This window comes from Anguilla anguilla, chromosome 4 (genome assembly GCF_013347855.1).
Source record: "Anguilla anguilla isolate fAngAng1 chromosome 4, fAngAng1.pri, whole genome shotgun sequence".
In the NCBI taxonomy this organism is placed as follows: Eukaryota; Metazoa; Chordata; class Actinopteri; order Anguilliformes; family Anguillidae; genus Anguilla; species Anguilla anguilla.
The window spans coordinates 55,522,158-55,540,237 of NC_049204.1; the positions used below are offsets into that span (position 1 = coordinate 55,522,158).

At 42.4% G+C, this 18,080-nt stretch overlaps 1 protein-coding gene across 1 annotated transcript; it reads left to right on the top strand.

Moving 5' to 3' along the window:
* Positions 1–695: 695 nt before the first annotated feature.
* Positions 696–17,617, top strand: soat1 (sterol O-acyltransferase 1). The gene is made up of 16 exons (XM_035415824.1): positions 696–904; positions 3,523–3,647; positions 6,419–6,477; positions 8,765–8,922; positions 9,421–9,480; positions 9,775–9,882; positions 9,992–10,274; positions 11,388–11,466; positions 11,565–11,646; positions 12,295–12,340; positions 12,441–12,570; positions 12,755–12,852; positions 13,030–13,128; positions 13,499–13,634; positions 14,084–14,229; positions 14,845–17,617. The coding sequence occupies exons 2-16, from the start codon at positions 3,524–3,526 to the stop codon at positions 14,920–14,922; spliced, it is 1,686 nt and encodes a 561-aa protein (XP_035271715.1). The 5' UTR covers positions 696–904; position 3,523; the 3' UTR covers positions 14,923–17,617.
* Positions 17,618–18,080: the final 463 nt, after the last annotated feature.

The following is an 18,080-nucleotide window of genomic DNA, read 5'->3' on the forward strand; positions in this document are numbered from 1 at the left end:
TTTTTAACCAGGCTACTGTAACTATCTTTATAACGCTACGTTTCTAAATCGCTAGCCTATTTGTCATTCATGGTAAAGGAAAAATGACTGAATCTATACCTATATGTTTCTTTGAGCTAGAATGGATGTGAGTTTGCATGTATGTATGTGTATGCATATCTCATATATGCATTAGTATGATCAGTTACTCAGATAAGGATAACTTTAGTCCACATGCGTTTCTTAAAGGGTTCACATTTTTAGAAACCATTCCGCTGAGCTAATCACCACGAATTATGTAATAACTTGGGGGGCCGGAGTTCTCCTAACTTGTGTAGGCTACGCGTAGCTCGCTCTCTGTTTGCCGTTAGATTTGTTAGCCAAATAACATTGATATTGAATGGCTGTGTAAATATTATGACCAATAAAAAACACAAATGTCCGACCAATAACTGTGTTTATAGAACGCAGTGTATTTGTCCCTCCGTTTTGGCTCTTCTTATCTGCGTAAATAAAATGCAGGCTTCACCAATCACAGCAGTATAGATCCGGTACTGATGGCAGGCCTAGATTTAGCAATTTTAATGAATGACCTATAATAGACTGTGCTTTGTATGCGTGAGTAACTTGGCGTTTACATTGAAAACGTTATCAATGTGGCATCCACGCTGACGTTGACAGATGGTCTGGTATAAATAAATGGTTGGGCTTTGCTATCGCCTCCTAGCGGTACGTATCGTTTTGCGCTGTGGAAGGCGGAGCGGTAAACGGATAAATCAGGAAAGAGGGTATCTGCTTGTTGAAGTCTGGTTTTTTTCAACAGTCCATAGAAACAAGAGATGTGCCGGTGGTGAGCCGAAATAATTAGCCAGTTATCTACTTTTTTCCAGAGGAGAAATTACAAACGTGGTTAATTGTGTGACACGTGAGTATCAACAATTGTGTGATTTCTATTGTACGCGATAGTTTATTCAGTATTTTGGGGAAATGGACCAGCTAGCTAACGTTAGCTAAAGATTACACATGCAAGTTATGGTCATATTTGAGAACACACTGAAAGAGTAGTGATGGCGGTACTAGCTTGTTTCCTCGGTACCTTAAATAGCCTTTTCGTTCCACGCTGTGTTTGGGTAAACGCGCTACGCACGCTGTCCCCGAAAACCAGGACATTTGTTACCGTGTCAGTGATGATGGGTAGCCAGCAACACCAGTCGGAGGGCTTATGATAGCTAGGTAGCTAACATCAAACATTATTTTACAGGTGGTAGTAAGATAGGATAGTAACGTTAAATCTAACGAAACATGCTTTCTTTGGTTGAGTTAATCGACTTAATTGGCTGCATGTTACGGTTTTCTCATACAGAAGTACACCGTGAACACAGGCCTGAAAGCAAGACATTTAACTGTAATTCACATAAACTGTATTCACATAGGTCTACCTGAGCAGTTTATTGCTAGCAAATCGCTGTAGTACATAGAACTGTCAACAACTCAAACTGTTCAACGCGTGCAGTGCTAGTGCTAGTGCTTCTGCTAGCTAGCTACAAGGCTCCGCGAGTTAACGGACTTGTGACTGAAAACATTTATTATTACATTATTACATTTATGATAACGATACCCGAATTAGTTGATATTCACTAAATTGTTACGTTTGATTTTGTGTGTTTTTGAAGTGGCGCAATTGAATCTTGTTGGCTAACTTGGCTTGTCATATGCCAATATGTTGAACGTTAATTAAATTAGTCCAATCAAATGACATTGGACGTAGTAAATCAGCCAGCTTACGTTGCTGCTGTCTTGTCACGTAGGCTAAAATGCTAATATTGTTTTAATATTCGTCATGCACACCTACTACCAAACAGGTGTTAACGTGTGAAGTGAAAAGGCAGCTACAAAAGCTCATCCGGCTGATAACAAATATCTAAAGTTAGATATCTTCTAAGACTCACTCAGACCGTTTAGATTCTTTGTTTATAACCTTGGTCATTGCGTAGCTAAATTAAACCAGTTTTTGTTCCCCAAATTTTCCTAAATCATTGCGTAAATGTCAGGTACAATGATCAAGTCTCACGCTGAGTCGTAATGGCAGTTCTTATGAAAATGGAAACTTCCAAGGTTTTTCTTGTTAATGCCACATAGTGAAATCAAGTAGAATATTTTAGCCTAGAGCACAGGTGGTCACTTCAAGGCTGTAGATTACAAATGCTATTCTTATGTTAACGTAGGTTTTCAATTTGTGTCATTTCTTGGTTCTTTCGTCCTGGTCGTGTTTTAGTATTACTTTGTATTAAATTCTTTGGATTGAAACTTGGACGTGTATTGAAATCTTTTTCTAATTTTTTTTCATTTGTTTATTTAAAAAAAAAAAAAAAAAAAAAAACACTTTGGCAGTAAAAAAGCGCTATGCTTCCAAGATAAATGTTCTGATACAGATATAGCCTACTAAGAACTGAATCTTGTTTTATCTACAAACGTGAATTGTAAAATGTCACTTTGACAAAAACATTGATTTGTGCAGTTGCATAATAAAACTGAGCGAAGTCATGTTTTTGACGCAGTAGTTATTTATTCATTTACACACTTTATCTTGGACTCTTTCCCTGCCCTGCCTCCAGGGTTGCTTGAGTGTGAGTGCTCACTATTTGGGGTTGAAATTTTACCTGCAGGCATTAAAATTTTAAACTCACCATTATTTTTGCCTGTAGATGTTGAGCAGTGTTTTGTTGTTGGAAATGTAGCCAGTTGCTGCTGTAGGAAGGTAATGACTGAGTGATGTACCCAGCTCTCGATTGCAGGTAACCCATACTGCCTTTGACAGATCTGACGTCTCCCCTCTGTTAGAAACACACTACCCATGCAGGTTGTTTAAAATGATTACATCTCTACTGCCCCTTCCTGGCAATGGTCAAAAACATAGGCCACTGTTTCACAGAGCTAAATAGGCAGTGTTTCACACCACTTGGCCATTCACTCTGGAAGCTGATCGCTTCTATGTTTCAGTCTTATGATGTGGGTTAAAATGGCTTGCCTGTTTTACATATTTTACTTTAAAAGTTCACACATTTGCTTTGTAATTTTTAGTTTACTAAAACCTATAGGTTTTTTTAATCAAACGGATTGTTATCCACATCGGCATGGTATTGTGGAAGCACTGACATGTCTTCCTACTTAAATTTAAAACTGAAATGTTGGCAAGATATAAGGAGGTGGGATGAGCTGCTCCACAGGAACGTTTGGATTTTTTTCTGATGCTTTAAATACTAAAATCAGAAGGTGATTTTCAGAAATACTGAGGGTGTGGTTGTGGCTTATATACTTTGTCATGTGTCACGGTAAACATGTTCACCATTTAGGATGAGCTAATGACTTAGATCCAAACTTTGACCAGTTTGCAAATGAAAATTTGACACAGCTCCATTCATAACTTGGGGGATTATATTGATGTAGGTGCAGTCAGGGTGGCTTTGAGTGCCCTGGCTTGTGGAGGAGATAGCCGAGGTTTAAAAAGTGTGCGATGACCTGAATGTGTGTGGCTCCCTGCAGGATGGCGAACAGCGAAGGCATCGGCCTGCGTAGCCGCAGGGTGGCTCCCAGGATGCCCGGGATCCTGGATGGGGATGACAGCGGCAGCAGCAGCAGCAATGGCGATCCTCGGATAACCAGCAATGGTGAGGGAAACCCCCTTCCTTGTCAGCAGATTTGTGGTTTTGGAGGTACTAATTTGACATGCTGGTAATCACAATGAGGTGCTGATGATGGCTTCCTGGTCACCTCACCATTTATAGTAGTCTGCCTTTAGCTGTTATGATCCAACTGTTGGTGATTGCTTCACCGATAAAAATGAGTGTTGAGCATTGGTCCACTGCTGGCACACACAGGAGCAGTGTAAATATGTGTAATGTGGAGTCTGTTGATTGCTGGTTTCTTTACATAACGAGGGTAGGAAACTTGGTAGGTGTGCCATCTGTGACTAAGGGTGAACATTTGCACTGTTTGCTTTGAGTCTCAGTGAGCAAATTTGAGAGCGTGGGGTTGACACACTGTTTATTTACAGGAAGCAGTGTAGCAGGAACTGGCCTTTTAACCTCAAATTCGATTTTCATGATTTGCACTGTTAAACCTTTGAACAAAATACTTAAGCTGAATTACTGCAATAAATATCCATCTATGCTGTGCAAGTCGCTCTGGATAAGTGAATCTGAATCTTTACATGATGAAATGAGAAGGGTGAGGACAAGCAGTAACACAGGTCAGATGTATTCTGTATGTGTGAGTTCTGCACAACTGGTTATGTCACTCAGCCTTTTGTGGGTATTGCTGTTACATGCCCTGTGTGTTTTCAACAAGTTTGAATCATTTTCCTTTGTTATGTATCATTATTTTATTTAGTGTGGCTGCAACACTGTGTCTCATCTCAAACGTAAGAGACTGCAGATTTGGCCTGCCTTGAACTAGACTGACAGTTAAAGCTAAAGTTAAGTTAGTCATTATCTCGCTCAAGTGCTTGCCTCTAAATGGACTTTCTCTGTGTGGCACTTCAACTCTCCACTTTGCACAGGATTTGTCTTGACCTTCGATATGAAAAATTTTTTAAAAAAAAAACATTTGACTCAACCTTTGTTGTTCATGAAAAGAAGCTTTGTCTGATAGAATTTTATCTACTGTGATTGATTTGACACAGAATTATCAAATTTTGTCTCAGTTCTCTCCTTTTGAAACACTTGTGAATTTTAAACTGTATCTCTGCCACAGGGAATTGTGTTTGTTAGATCCTGTTCAGTGGCTGTCCCGCTGTTCTTCACATCTGTATCTCACTGATGCAAACAGACGTGTTTTTAACCTTTGGTCTCCAGTCCTATTGATTTCAGAGGATATGATGTCAAACCTAAGAACACCTCTGTTTTATGGTCTTAAATATAGTGTGTAAATTAAATTCTGTGAGAGATAAAGTATTCCAACACTTCACAGTATTATCAGTGCCAGATGAGGGCCATATTTGTTTCTGGATTTCAAACCAGCTTCTGCCCTTAATTATTTAATTAGCCCAATGATTTACATGACATTTTGGCCTCATTCAGTGACATGAACATCAGCTGATGAACGTTCATGTGCTGTGGGCCTGTATTGAAGCGTTTTATTGTGGTCTAATTCTATGAATGAATCGGTGTTGGCGTACATGACCAATTAGCTGAATGACCCAGGGTACCTAGTGGAAACTTGCGTACGCACTGGCCCTCCGGGGCTGGAGTTTCCCACCCCAGATTTGACCAATGGATTAGTCTGTCTTGCATGTAAATTCTGAGGTTGTGCGTCTCTGAGTCATGGGCAAGTTCGTACCGATTTAACTGCGGAAAACAAACTTCCTGCCTCTGAGCACAGGCAGTCTTTGATAGTGTTACTTTGGCTGTCAACAGCCAGGTTACGCCACTCCTCGCCTGCCTGGATTTCCTATACTCTCAGTGCTGACCCAGAGTGAACTTTGAGTAGCCCCGCCTTAACCTTTCATTAACAGTTCATTAACCCCCTGCGAACCCTGGTGAGCCCCTATCTGCTCCTGTGCTGTAGCGAGGGTCTCTAACCAAGGACAGTCTTCAGTGATAAGCGTGCAGGCTTTATAGGGCTGTTGGGGACATTGTATCTGTATGATACTCTTCGCAAAGAAAAGGTTTAAAAAAAGAAAACCTGTTGGGCCCCAGTCCAGTCCTCCCCCAGCTCTGTCCCGTTGAATTCTGTGTTTCGTATGAGGACCTTATGTGAGGCTATGAGCAGTAGAGCTGTAAGTGCAAATGTTATGCCTAACTTTGATTTCACGCTTGTGTTTTTGCAATATTGGTGTTTAATAAACTGAACATGTAATACCAACAAATCTGTGCACATAGATTAGTGAGTATGTCTCCTAGAATCTGGCCTGTAGTCTAATTAAAGTACTGGTTTAGTTCATTTATCTGCAACCATTGATCTTTTGGTTATGGTTACCCACACAAGATTCAGTTTTCAATGACGTTGAAAATTGTTATTGTCAGTGATCCATAAAATTAGAATTGCATTGTTGACTTCTGTCCTAATCAAATATTTGGCATCCTAGGTTCTGTCCGGGGTCATTCCTGCATACAGTGTGTTCACAGACCGTGCTACAGGATTAACTGTGTTTTGCACCTGAAATTGCTCACTTATTGAGTAGATTCTTCACTGATGTCATCAACTTTGTTATCGGTTTACTCCAGATACATTATCTGTATTGTCAGCCTATCTTGTTATGGGCCCCTGATTTTCCCTGTGTGTGTTTGTATGCACATTAAAGGCTTAAAGAGGTGCAAAGCAGTAATAATGACATTAAAAGGGGACTAAAGTTACTTTATGCCTTATATATGAGGTAAAATTTTCTTGGGAGACTGTGGCATGAAACATTTTCTTTTTCTTTTATTTTTGTTCACTTCAGGAAAAATGGAGGTGGAGCACGTCATCAACAAGAAACTGCAGCTGAAGATGAAGGTGGAGGTACTGGCCTGAGCGCTCTCGAAAACATTGGTTCAGCAATCGGCAAAATACAGCTTGCACCATGTTGGAACAGACAGACTACAGTCGGTATTTCTGAAGCTGTGGTCACAGGCGGGTCACAGCGTAAAATCAGAGGCCAGAACCATGCACTTTGTGCTGCAGCAGGATCTTGTGTTGAGCTCTGCCTCATTCTGAATGCGTCCTGTGTTCGTGACAATCATCATATCCTGTTTGGTGCAGGCAGGTGGTATATCGTACTGTTTAACGCTGTTAAAACTCACTAAGTTGGTGAGTTTTAACAGCGTTGTAGCCTGTTAAAGATCTTTCAAAGATCTTAATCCCTGGAGTTTAATTAAATCTCCCGTAATCCTGTGTGCTGTAATCTGATCATATAAACCTCTCCCACGCTGCTTTGAATTGCTAGTTTTTGCTTTGAAAGCCTCATTAACTGTGTTTTAATAAGAGCTAATAACTAACTGAAAGGGTGTGTGTGTGTGTGTGGGAGTGTGTGAGAGAGCGCACGCACACACAAATGCCTGCTTGCTCATGTAGTGCGTATTTTGTTGTGTGACTGAAATAGTCTTTGTTTTTGCACTGTGGTCAATAGTAGGAGTAGTAAATGTTTTAGAGAGATAAGGAAGGGCCTCTCAGGTCACACAAGCAGGCTAAAGCACTAGTCCCTGGTACAATGATAAGCCCTACGATCCAGAATAAAAACGCTGACTGTGCCAGTTCCGTCTGTGGCTCCCGCAGGGTGACGGGTCAGTGGCGTCAAAGGATGTCATTTGGCTCAACCGCCTCCTCATTGTGTGTTAGTCACTCCTCTGGTCAGCGTGCCTGCGGTCACGTTGGTGCCTGTGGCGGTAGGATGTGCCATTGCTCCAGCGTAATGGCTGTGCAGCTCAGCCGGTGGACTGCAGGGTCGAAAAGCAGGGAAATCCTCTTCATTTGACTGGGCATTCCTGCTTTGGAGAAAAGCCAAATAAGGGATTAAGTTGTTAAAAAAAAAAAAAAAAAAAAAAAACAATAAAAAAAAACAAAGTATATCGTTAATTAAACCTTCTTTCCTAATACATTGCTTAAGTGTCCTGTGTGATTCATGTCAGCCAGGCAGAGAGTGAGGATGTGAGCATTTTACAGTGAGGTCACAGGAGGTGACCGTTGCGCGTTTAAATAATGGAATGGGGAAGCTGTAATATGAGAGCGACTGTGCTGCATGAATGGTTATGTGGGCCGCACTTTGTTTGTTATGCTGAGGCAGCTATATGCTTGTACAGTGAGGAGAGAATTCTGATGATGTCGCAGTTTCAGATATCAGTGTGTTTGACCAGTGAGTCACTGAGCAGCTGACTTCTTCGTCTTTCTAGAGAATTACAGTCTGAGGTGCTGCCTGTGGTCTTGAGATAGGGGAAGCAGGGAAGGAGTAGAGCCGATTTTGATATGAATAATATGTAGCTGGAAGAAGTATTTTGCCTCCTGTCTCATGTCCCTCTCCCCCACTCCACGCTCATCTTGAAGGAAGTGCAAACAGGAAGCTGTCATCATGAGAACAGACAAGCCAGTTCTGTCTTTTCTACCAGTAACTCTCTCAGCTCTTACTGTGTGTCACCTTAAACATGGTATTTCCCAGTAGAAGTCCCTGTCCACACACATCTTTAGGAGCTGGATGGTTGTTGTGTTTTTCCTCGTTTGCATTTTGTTCATTTCCAATGCCGGTGAACATCCATCTCTCAATGTAGGTTTTTATTCTGCACAAAATACAGTTTAGCCATGGCTGATTTTCAGGTATTAATTCATGGTCGGAGAGAAAGGTGATTACATGTAAGACATACAGTAGAACCTCTGAAGTATGAACACATTTGGAACAGTGATCGTTTTTAAAGTGACTTCTAATACAGTGTTAGGCCTCGTTTTAACAAATCCTTTACATTACTGAAGCCTTTTAAATGGTCTACGGCCATTTTGGCGCTATATTTTTAATAATGAACCAATAATTAAAACGGGTATTCAGGGTCTCATAAGAACATAATTTTTACAATTTTTTATTATTGATTTCCTGAATGGCTCGTATCATTTTCAAAGGAAAGACATTTTTGCGAATTGTCTGTTTTTGTGCTGGATTTAGTGCTTTATTAAATCTTGTTGAGAGTCTTACTGAGTTTCGGCTGAGTGTGTTCCCCCTTGGTGATCTTGTGTTTGTGTCGCTATTCATGACGGACTTTAACAGAACAGATGCAGTTCCTGCCACATTTAACTAACGGTGACATCTCTTTCTCCCTGGATTTAGCACCTGAAGGCCGGCTTGATGAAGCAGCTGGACTCCCAGGTGAACGAGTTTGTGGACAGCCTCATAGAGGAGTCGGCCTGTCTGGACCCCCCCGCAGTGTCCTCCTCCTCCTTCTCCCCCTCGCTGTCCGATAAGGAGAGGAGCAAGCTCAAGTTTGGGTGCGGCCCTGTCTCCAGGTCCCTCGGTCTCTGCCTTCGTGGCAAACATACCGCACACAATAGAACAGTGTAAAAGTAATGACGTTAACGTACGTTGGGCAAGACATCTTCTCATCTCTGTGGCTCTTTTGTGCAAAAATTAGGAATGCTCTGTCCTCATAGGTCAGGAAATTACAAGAAGGAAGTTCTTTTATGAAGCATGCAACCACTATCGACCATTACATTTTCTTCTTTACAGCAATAATGTATTCTGTCAGTGAAATGAACTTTCCCAGTATTAACTCTTTAAAAACCAAATGGGGTGAACGTTGACTCAGTCACATGATTGGCTGAGCTCCCTTTATTTCAGCCTGTATATTGTTGAGCTGTGTGCCCTCTCTCTCAGTCTGTCAGTGTGTCCCACTCTGTCTCTCTGTCTCTCTTTCTCTGTGCCATGCTGTCTGTCCTTGGCTCCCTGCTGAGATCTGGGTTTAGTGATGTTTGTCGTTGCCCCTGCAGGCAGCTGAGGACCCCTCTGGATCAAGGCAAGCAGTTTGTGGTCCGCCGCTCTCTGTTGGAGTGAGTCCAGTGCTCGGGTGCGAGGTCACCAGGTCGTGTGACTGAGCACCCCAGTGCAGTTTTCATATACATTGACTTTAATAGAAAGGAATAATTCAGACCAAGACCAAGACCATACACATAAACCAAGATAACATAACTGCAGTCTGCCCCTACTGTACTGTGCATGTGTAGACAGAATATGACCATGTGTGTATCCATTTAGAAATATTTTTGTATTTTTGCTTATATATGGATTAATAAATTTGTAATTAAAAATAAAAATACTAATGTGTTTCCCATTCTCCCCCACAGTGAACTGTTTGAGGTGAACCACATCCGCACCATCTACCACATGTTCATCGCTCTGCTCATCCTCTTCATCCTCAGCACCCTGGTGGTGGACTTCATTGATGAGGGCAGGTGAGTCACCGCCGAGTCATCCAATGGAATTCAGACCGTATCCACCATTTTAATACCGTTGCGTCTCCCCCTCACCTCATTCCTTACTGCTCCTCCTCTCTCTTTCCAGACTGGTGCTGGACTTTGACCTGCTGGTCTACGCGTTCGGACAGCTCCCCCTGGTGGTGTCCACGTGGCTGTGCATGTTCTTGTCGGCGCTGGTGGTGCCGTACGGCCTGTTCCACCTGTGGGCCGGTCAGTACCAGGCGTCGCGGCGCGGCACCCTGCTCTCCGTGCTGGCCGGGGCAGCCTTCCTGCTCTACCAGGGCCTGGGCCTGGGCTTCCTGCCCACCTACGTGGTACTGAGGAACGGCTTTCCCCCCGCCTCCCGCTTCATCGTCATCCTGGAACAGGTACTGCACTGAGACCCTCCTAGAACAGGTACTGCACAGTCACAGGGAACACTGAGACCCTCTAGAACAGGTACTGCGGAGTCACAGTGAATACTGAGACCCTCCTAGAACAGGTACTGCACAGTCACAGTGAACACTGAGACCCTCCTAGAACAGGTACTGCACAGTCACAAGGAACACTGAGACCCTCCTAGAACAGGTACTGCACAGTCACAGGGAACACTGAGACCCTCCTAGAACAGGTACTGCACAGTCACAGGGAACACTGAGACCCTCTAGAACAGGTACTGCGGAGTCACAGTGAACACTGAGACCCTCCGAGAACAGGTACTGCGGAGTCACAGTGAACACTGAGACCCTCTAGAACAGGTACTGCACAGTCACAGTGTACACTGAGACCCTCTAGAACAGGTACTGCACTGAGACCCTCTAGAACAGGTACTGCACAGTCACAGTGAGCATTGAGACCCTCCTAGAACAGGTACTGCACAGTCACAGGGAACACTGAGACCCTCTAGAACAGGTACTGCGGAGTCACAGTGAATACTGAGACCCTCCTAGAACAGGTACTGCACAGTCACAAGGAACACTGAGACCCTCCTAGAACAGGTACTGCACAGTCACAGGGAACACTGAGACCCTCCTAGAACAGGTACTGCACAGTCACAGGGAACACTGAGACCCTCTAGAACAGGTACTGCAGAGTCACAGTGAACACTGAGACCCTCCGAGAACAGGTACTGCGGAGTCACAGTGAACACTGAGACCCTCTAGAACAGGTACTGCACAGTCACAGGGAACACTGAGACCCTCTAGAACAGGTACTGCACTGAGACCCTCTAGAACAGGTACTGCACAGTCACAGTGAGCATTGAGACCCTCCTAGAACAGGTACTGCACTGTCACAGTGAACACTGAGACCCTCCTAGAACAGGTACTGCACAGTCACAGGGAACACTGAGACCCTCTAGAACAGATACTGCGGAGTCACAGGGAACACTGAGACCCTCCTAGAACAGATACTGCACTGCATTTGGTGCATTTGGTTTGGGCTGTTGTTGATGCGTGGTGGGTCACAGTTGATATCAGGAAGACCTTTCTCTTTCCCTGCAGGTCCGTTTGTTGATGAAGACGCATTCCTTCGTCAGGGAGAATGTCCCAAGGGTGCTGGCGTCTGCGCAGGGCAAGAACAGTAAGGCATTCAGCAGTGCACTGTTATCTACTGTGCCAGAGCCCAGCTGCCTGATCGTTAATGTGACGTAAATGGCGTGCTGCCCTTTCGTCCCCCAGGTCCCGTGGTCATCCCCCAGGTGACTCAGTACCTGTACTTCCTCTTCGCCCCTACGCTCATCTACAGAGACAGTTACCCCAGGTGAGCTCGCCATGGGAATCTGAGCGCCCTGGGTCTTCCTGAAGAGCAGGTGCTGGATGTCTGTGACCCTGTTAAATGAGCTTTTAGCACATTCTGATGATATTGAAATTAGTGTTGCATGTAAGTGCTAGTTTCATACTGTTGCATAGACAGGATTTATGTTGCGATGTCTCTTTCCTATGCCAGCCCAGTCTTCTGGCTTTTTCCAAAGGCCCTGCATTCTCTTTGTTTTCTCCATTTGATGTGGAGCATTTTGGAGCAGGGTTCATTTTGTTCAATTTAAAAAAGTAAGACTAAGTATAAATACAAATAATGACACCACAAATGGGGTTTTAAGTTAAAAGGTTTTTGGGAAGTTTTCACACTCTTGCAGTTTGATATTTTCCTGAGTCAGCAAAACCTTTGCCATTCTCTACGATTAGCTTATGACATTCTCACACCTTCACCCAAAATGGACCCACAGTGGTCCCTGTTGACTCAAGCCTATGTTTACTGCACTGAACTACAGCTTAAGGACAGGTTGACCTCAGTTAAACACACCACGGAAAAACTCTATGGCGTCACACACTAATTCCTAGTCTCTGCTCTGTAGGGCTGTCATAGTTACATTGCAACCATACAAGCTTTACTTTTCATTTTGCTTTTCAGGAATCCAGTCATCAGGTGGGGTTATGTGGCCACTAAGTTTTTACAGGTACGGTTTGTGAATACGCATCGCTGCAGCGGCAGTATCTGTCACTGAGCTGAGTAAGGCCGTAGCATGCGCGGGTGGTGAGACGTGTTTGTGATCGCAGGTGCTGGGCTGCCTGTTCTACGCGTACTACGTCTTCGTGCGCCTCTGCATCCCGCAGTTCCGCAGCATCAACCTGCAGCTCTTCGACCTGCGGGTGATGGTGCTCTGCGTCTTCAACTCCATCCTGCCAGGTACGCCGCCCCCGCGCGCACCCCCTGACGCGGAGTCCCCCGGGGCGGAGCACGGCTGACCGCGCAGGGAACCGCTTCTTAAAAGTCTGATCGGAACTAGAGCGCTAATGTGAAGGATGCTAGTTCCAGTTTGTGTTGATGTTCGCAGCTTCCAGCTGAGCTCTGTTGGTTTCTCTCGCTGTAGGGGTGCTGGTTCTCTTCCTGGCTTTCTTCGCCTTCCTGCACTGCTGGCTCAATGCCTTTGCAGAGATGCTGCGGTTCGCCGACAGGATGTTTTACAAGGTAGGCTGGGAAAAACATGTCCTTCATTTCCTGTCTGGTAGTGACACTGCTAACTGCTGATATCACATTGGATTCAATCCCATTGAGTGAGCTTGTGTGCTGAACAACACTGAAAAGCATGAAGAAAATGTTTATATCTCTCTGACTGTGTGTCTGTGTGTCTGTTTAAATGCTCAGGATTGGTGGAACTCTACATCTTACGCCAATTACTACAGGACCTGGAATGTCGTAGTACATGATTGGCTATATAATTACATATACCGGGACTTCCTATGGGTGAGTTGTTTGCCATTTGTCGCCACAAACACCACAAACAAAATGTATAGTGATGTTCCATTTTTTATTTTGTATTTGTTGCTGGAATTTATGCTATGCTTGCACGTCAATAAGTTGTCTGAAAATGGTTAAAAAGCAGTCCATAAACATTCAGTTTCACATCATTGGTTTTTACACCGTCTTTGACAGGGCAAGTTTTTGCAAGTTTAACAACTTGCCTTTTTATGGAGGGAGTACCCGACTAGTGGTACAGGTCAAACAAGTACTTACTTTGCAGTAGTGTACAGTGTACAGTACGATAAGTAACACACCCCTTTCTTCCCTTCCTCTGTTTGTTTTCATCCCCCCCCCCCCCCCCCCCCCCCCGCAGATGTCAGGGAAGCGGTTGCGGGCGACGGCCATGTTGTTTGTGTTCACCGTGTCCGCGGTGGTGCACGAGTACGTCCTGGCGGTCTGCTTCGGCTTCTTCTACCCCGTCCTCTTCTGCCTCTTCATGTGCTTCGGGAGTAAGAGCTCTCACATTTCCCCCTTTACAGCAGCGAATTAAGTCCTCCAGCCTCTGCCTCTCCTCACTCCACTGAAATGCGTTTCTGTGACTTCCGAAATGTGAAAGCAGTAACGTGATTATGCGTAATCAGTCTTATAAGCATGAAAGTTCAGTGAAATTCACATAGGCTAACGTAAATATTTCACTGAACGATAATCTGTAATCAGTCTTATAAGCATAAAAGTTCATAGGGTAACGTCCCACTGGACATTAGTGCACCATAACATGTTGGCAATCTGTGGACAGAGCTGGGGGTATTTAGCTGGACCTTCTGGACATCTGTTAATAAAAGAGAGCGCCCTCTGTTGCCTTGATTTGTAATGGCAATTTTGTTTTCTCACGCCCCCACCCTGCCTCTGTCTGTTCTTCCTCCCCCTTCCCGTCTCACCTGACCTGAACTGCTTTCAGTGGTGTTTAATTTCATCCTCCACGATCGGAGGAAGGGACCAATCTGGAACGTGATCATGTGGACCTCGCTCTTCCTGGGCCAGGGGGTCCTGATCTGTCTGTATTCCCAGGAGTGGTATGCTCAGCGCTACTGCCCCCTGCAGGAGGTAAGACTTACTTGCATCATATGATGCATTTCAGTTTGTTTCTGTTGTTAATGTGACCTTGATGTAGCTTCAGTTATGCATTATATGAACATTGTATATTGTGCCCACTTTACATTTTAAAGGTCTAGTGTTTATCTAGAAAGATTTTTTCCCACACCAACAGAAGCAGTTGGTGTTGAAGTTTCTTATTCCATTTATACAGTTATTTGTAGGTGCTGATCTGAATTGTACAAATAATGAATGCATGAAGGAATTAATTTGTTAGATCTTATAAAAGACACATCAGCCACACAGTAAAATTATGAAAGATGACAGGCTATTAGCATTTATAGTTAAGTAGTATCTTAATTAAGTTATACAAACTCAGTAACATTATAATATGCCTTTTTTGTTTTATTTTATTGTCATGTCTTTATTTTAATGAGATGTTGCTCATTCTTACGATGTGTGGTGTCTTAACTGTATGTCAGCTGCTGGTGGCTAAATTATTCTTATTTTGGAGATAAATAATCTATATTCTTTTCTATTTTAGCCAAGCTAACCAGTGTCTTTGTGTCTGCGCGTGTGTGTGTTTGTGCGCGCGCGTGTGTGTGTGTGTCTGTGTGTGTGTTTCAGCCTTCCTTCCTGGATCTGCTGAAGCCACGCTCCTGGACCTGTCACCAGCAGATAGCCCCTGCTGAGGACTCCCGCTGAGAGAGCAGTGACTGGGCTCTGCGCAGCTCTCTCACCAGCCAAATGAATGAGTGAGGGAGAGGAGAGCAGGGCTTCCTCTTCATGCAGTTTCACACGACTACTGTCATTTCCCTTTGTGATCTCTTTTTTCATTGCACTATGGCCAATGGACGTATTTGCATTGTGGGGTATTGGGAGGTTCCATAAGAAGCCAAATAGTTTTGCAGTATATAGCTGACCTTTTGGAAGGATGTCAAGTCTTCTTTCAAAAGTTTATTGCATTTTCTGTCATTTTAGTTCTCATTATAGAAACTAAGGTGTACTAAACAATTTCAAGTAGGGTCCAAAATGGCATTTTCCTTTTTATATTATTTTTTGTTTTTTTAATTTTCCTCTTTATTCTTGAAATTATTCAAGAAATTCATTATGTTGTCCTGGTTTTTTTATTTTTATTTCTCCAGTAGCTTTAATTATATTTAACTTAAAATATGCATTAACTCTCAGATATATACGTGCCTCTCTGAAAAGGCAGCATTTCCTTGGGCTCAGTGTTCACGCCTGAGTGAGTATTTTAAAATTAATTAAGAAAATGCTGTTTTTTTTAAAGTGTATACTCAGTTCTTTCCTGAGTGAGAGGCGAACTTGGAAACCAATTGAACAAATCCACATTTACAGAGACTGAGTTACCCCTTTTGCATTATTCTGAAAACTTGAATATAAATGACTGGAGTTTTTTGTCTGTTAGCCATACTAGTGTGAAGAAGCTGACTGAACTGGTCGTAATGAACAGAGCTGCCAAACCCATGGGGTGTCAATACCCCCCCCCCCCCCCCACTGCACTCAGAGAACACCCCACAACTCACTCATGATACAGCGCTATCATCCGTTCTGTTAAAACCCTGTTCTGTTTTGTTCGCTTAATTTTTTTTCCATTCAAACCTAAATCCTGTCTGTGAGCTTGCCTCAGTCTCTACCCGATCATGTCTTACTCTCGGTTTTTATTTTTAAACTAAAGTGCAGCTTGAAATGTTTTTAAGCTCAGCGACCATCAAATCTGTGGGTTTGAACCAGCCTATGTCTGCCTTTCCCAGAAAAAATGAAAATGTGATGTCACAATAGATGTCAGAATTATTTGCATGTGAAGATTTGTCCATGATAGATGGGAATCTGGTGTTTGGAGTCCTTCCAAAGCAATACTTAAAGTTGTTATATTCCACTTTTATTTCACTCGTGTACCTGTATGCTCGGGGAAATATGTAATAATAATTGCAGCTGGCTGCAGTGATGTTACCAGTATAATTGTGTTAACTTGTGGCTGATAAAATAATTGTATTCATGTTTGTGCCAAATGTATGTTTATTGGTAAGCTGGTATTGTCATGTACTCTGAGTTTAAATTCTGTACAATTGTGTGACGATTTCTTCTGCAGCTTAGTTTTGAGTTCTTTGTTAATATTAATGAAATCACAGCTGAATTGCACTACTGGACCTTTGCCTTCATGGTATACAAATTTAAACTGCAAAATTGGATCTGCAAGTAAGGGGACAGTTTTCCTTACTAAAGGAAATGGAGTCCCTTGCCAAATGTACTGGAATATTTGGTATTTATTTGGTAGTGTTTATTGTTTAACTTGGGAACCCGATGAACAAATTGTCTTTTGATTTGCCTTGGTTGTGTTAGATTTTGATAGTCTTTCTGCGCGTCACTTAATGAGGTTAATACAAAGCAACCACCAGAGGGCGCTGTGTATCAGTACAAGTCTTTACATTACTGTCCTACAGAAATTGTGAGTAGCTATATTTGGTGAGACACCACCCATGAATCCATCCTCATTCATAAGCACAGGAGGTCCAGCCATTTATGTGAAGATGTGCTCTTTGCAATGTACTTGAATGAAAAATATATGTTCAAACACTGTTGGATGACCAAGTTTGAAATGCTCGGAAAATGTATTACACTGGTAAAATATTGATATTTTTCTACAATACAAGGTTGTGCATAATTTTTTTTATTGGTCATGTTGGAAATGGAGAAATTTTTGGTCATTTAAGAAAACTGCAACTTTTTGACGGTGCCATATTAGATATATAAATTTAAAAATCCTTGCCCAGCATCAAATGGGCAACAAAAAAAACTTCACTGTTCTCATGGGCTACTGATTATTATACAGTAATATACAAAGTATATTATTGCATTAATGTACAATAGATTTAAAACATCCTGTTTAAGTTTTCATTTTTCCTTGATATTAATTTGTGGGAGCAAGGATAATTTTTCATCCACTTCAGATTTGTCAGATTAAGGTGCTAACCAGGATATTGAATTATTTTTATTGTTAATATGCATGTTTAAAAAAAGCATTTTTAAACTGCCTGAAAAAAGATTGTAAACCAGTAAGAGTACTAAAGTTGATTTTGTTTCTGATGAAACTTATGTTACTGTATAGAGGTTAGAATTATGAAAAATGTATTTTCAACTTCAGTTATCTAGTGCAATGTTCTGGAGTTTCATATGATTTGAAATTGTGATTTTGTAGCATTGCACTTTAAATTTGGGGAAAATAAACTTGTTTTGCCACAGTGTTTTATATTAAGTCAAGAATATATCTGTAAGAATAAATTATGTTATAGATTACTAATGTAATGAAAAGGCTTATTGGCACATCTGAGCCAAAGACATTGATTGTTCTTTGAATAAAAAAATGTAATGTCCTAAATACAGAACTTGTTTTTTTTTTTCCTCCCGGGTACATTGGGACACAATAACTTGGAGATTTGGTATTGTATACAGAAATATTAATTCTCTCTCAACAGGATTATTTGTGCCCTCCGAAGGAAAGCAATGTTTTGTTGAGTTCCATGTTGGTTATTAATGAAATGGCTGATTATTGCCGTGGAGAACGATTGCTAGCTACAACGTATAATACTGGAATGAAGAGGCGCGTTTGATGTGCGTGAATGCGTAATGCACTCCTCTTCCAAGTTCCAACTTCTAAAGAGCATCTAGTGAACTTCCGTGAGAATATTGGAGGGCCGCTTGACAAAATCAGAACTCAGGGCAACACATCATGCTCAGTGAGATGTACGATATCTGGTCTCTTGGGAATGAAAGTGAGGTAGTCGCATCAGAAAAGTGATATGAACTAATTTAACCTTTCAGAAAGTTACTAAGGTTAACCA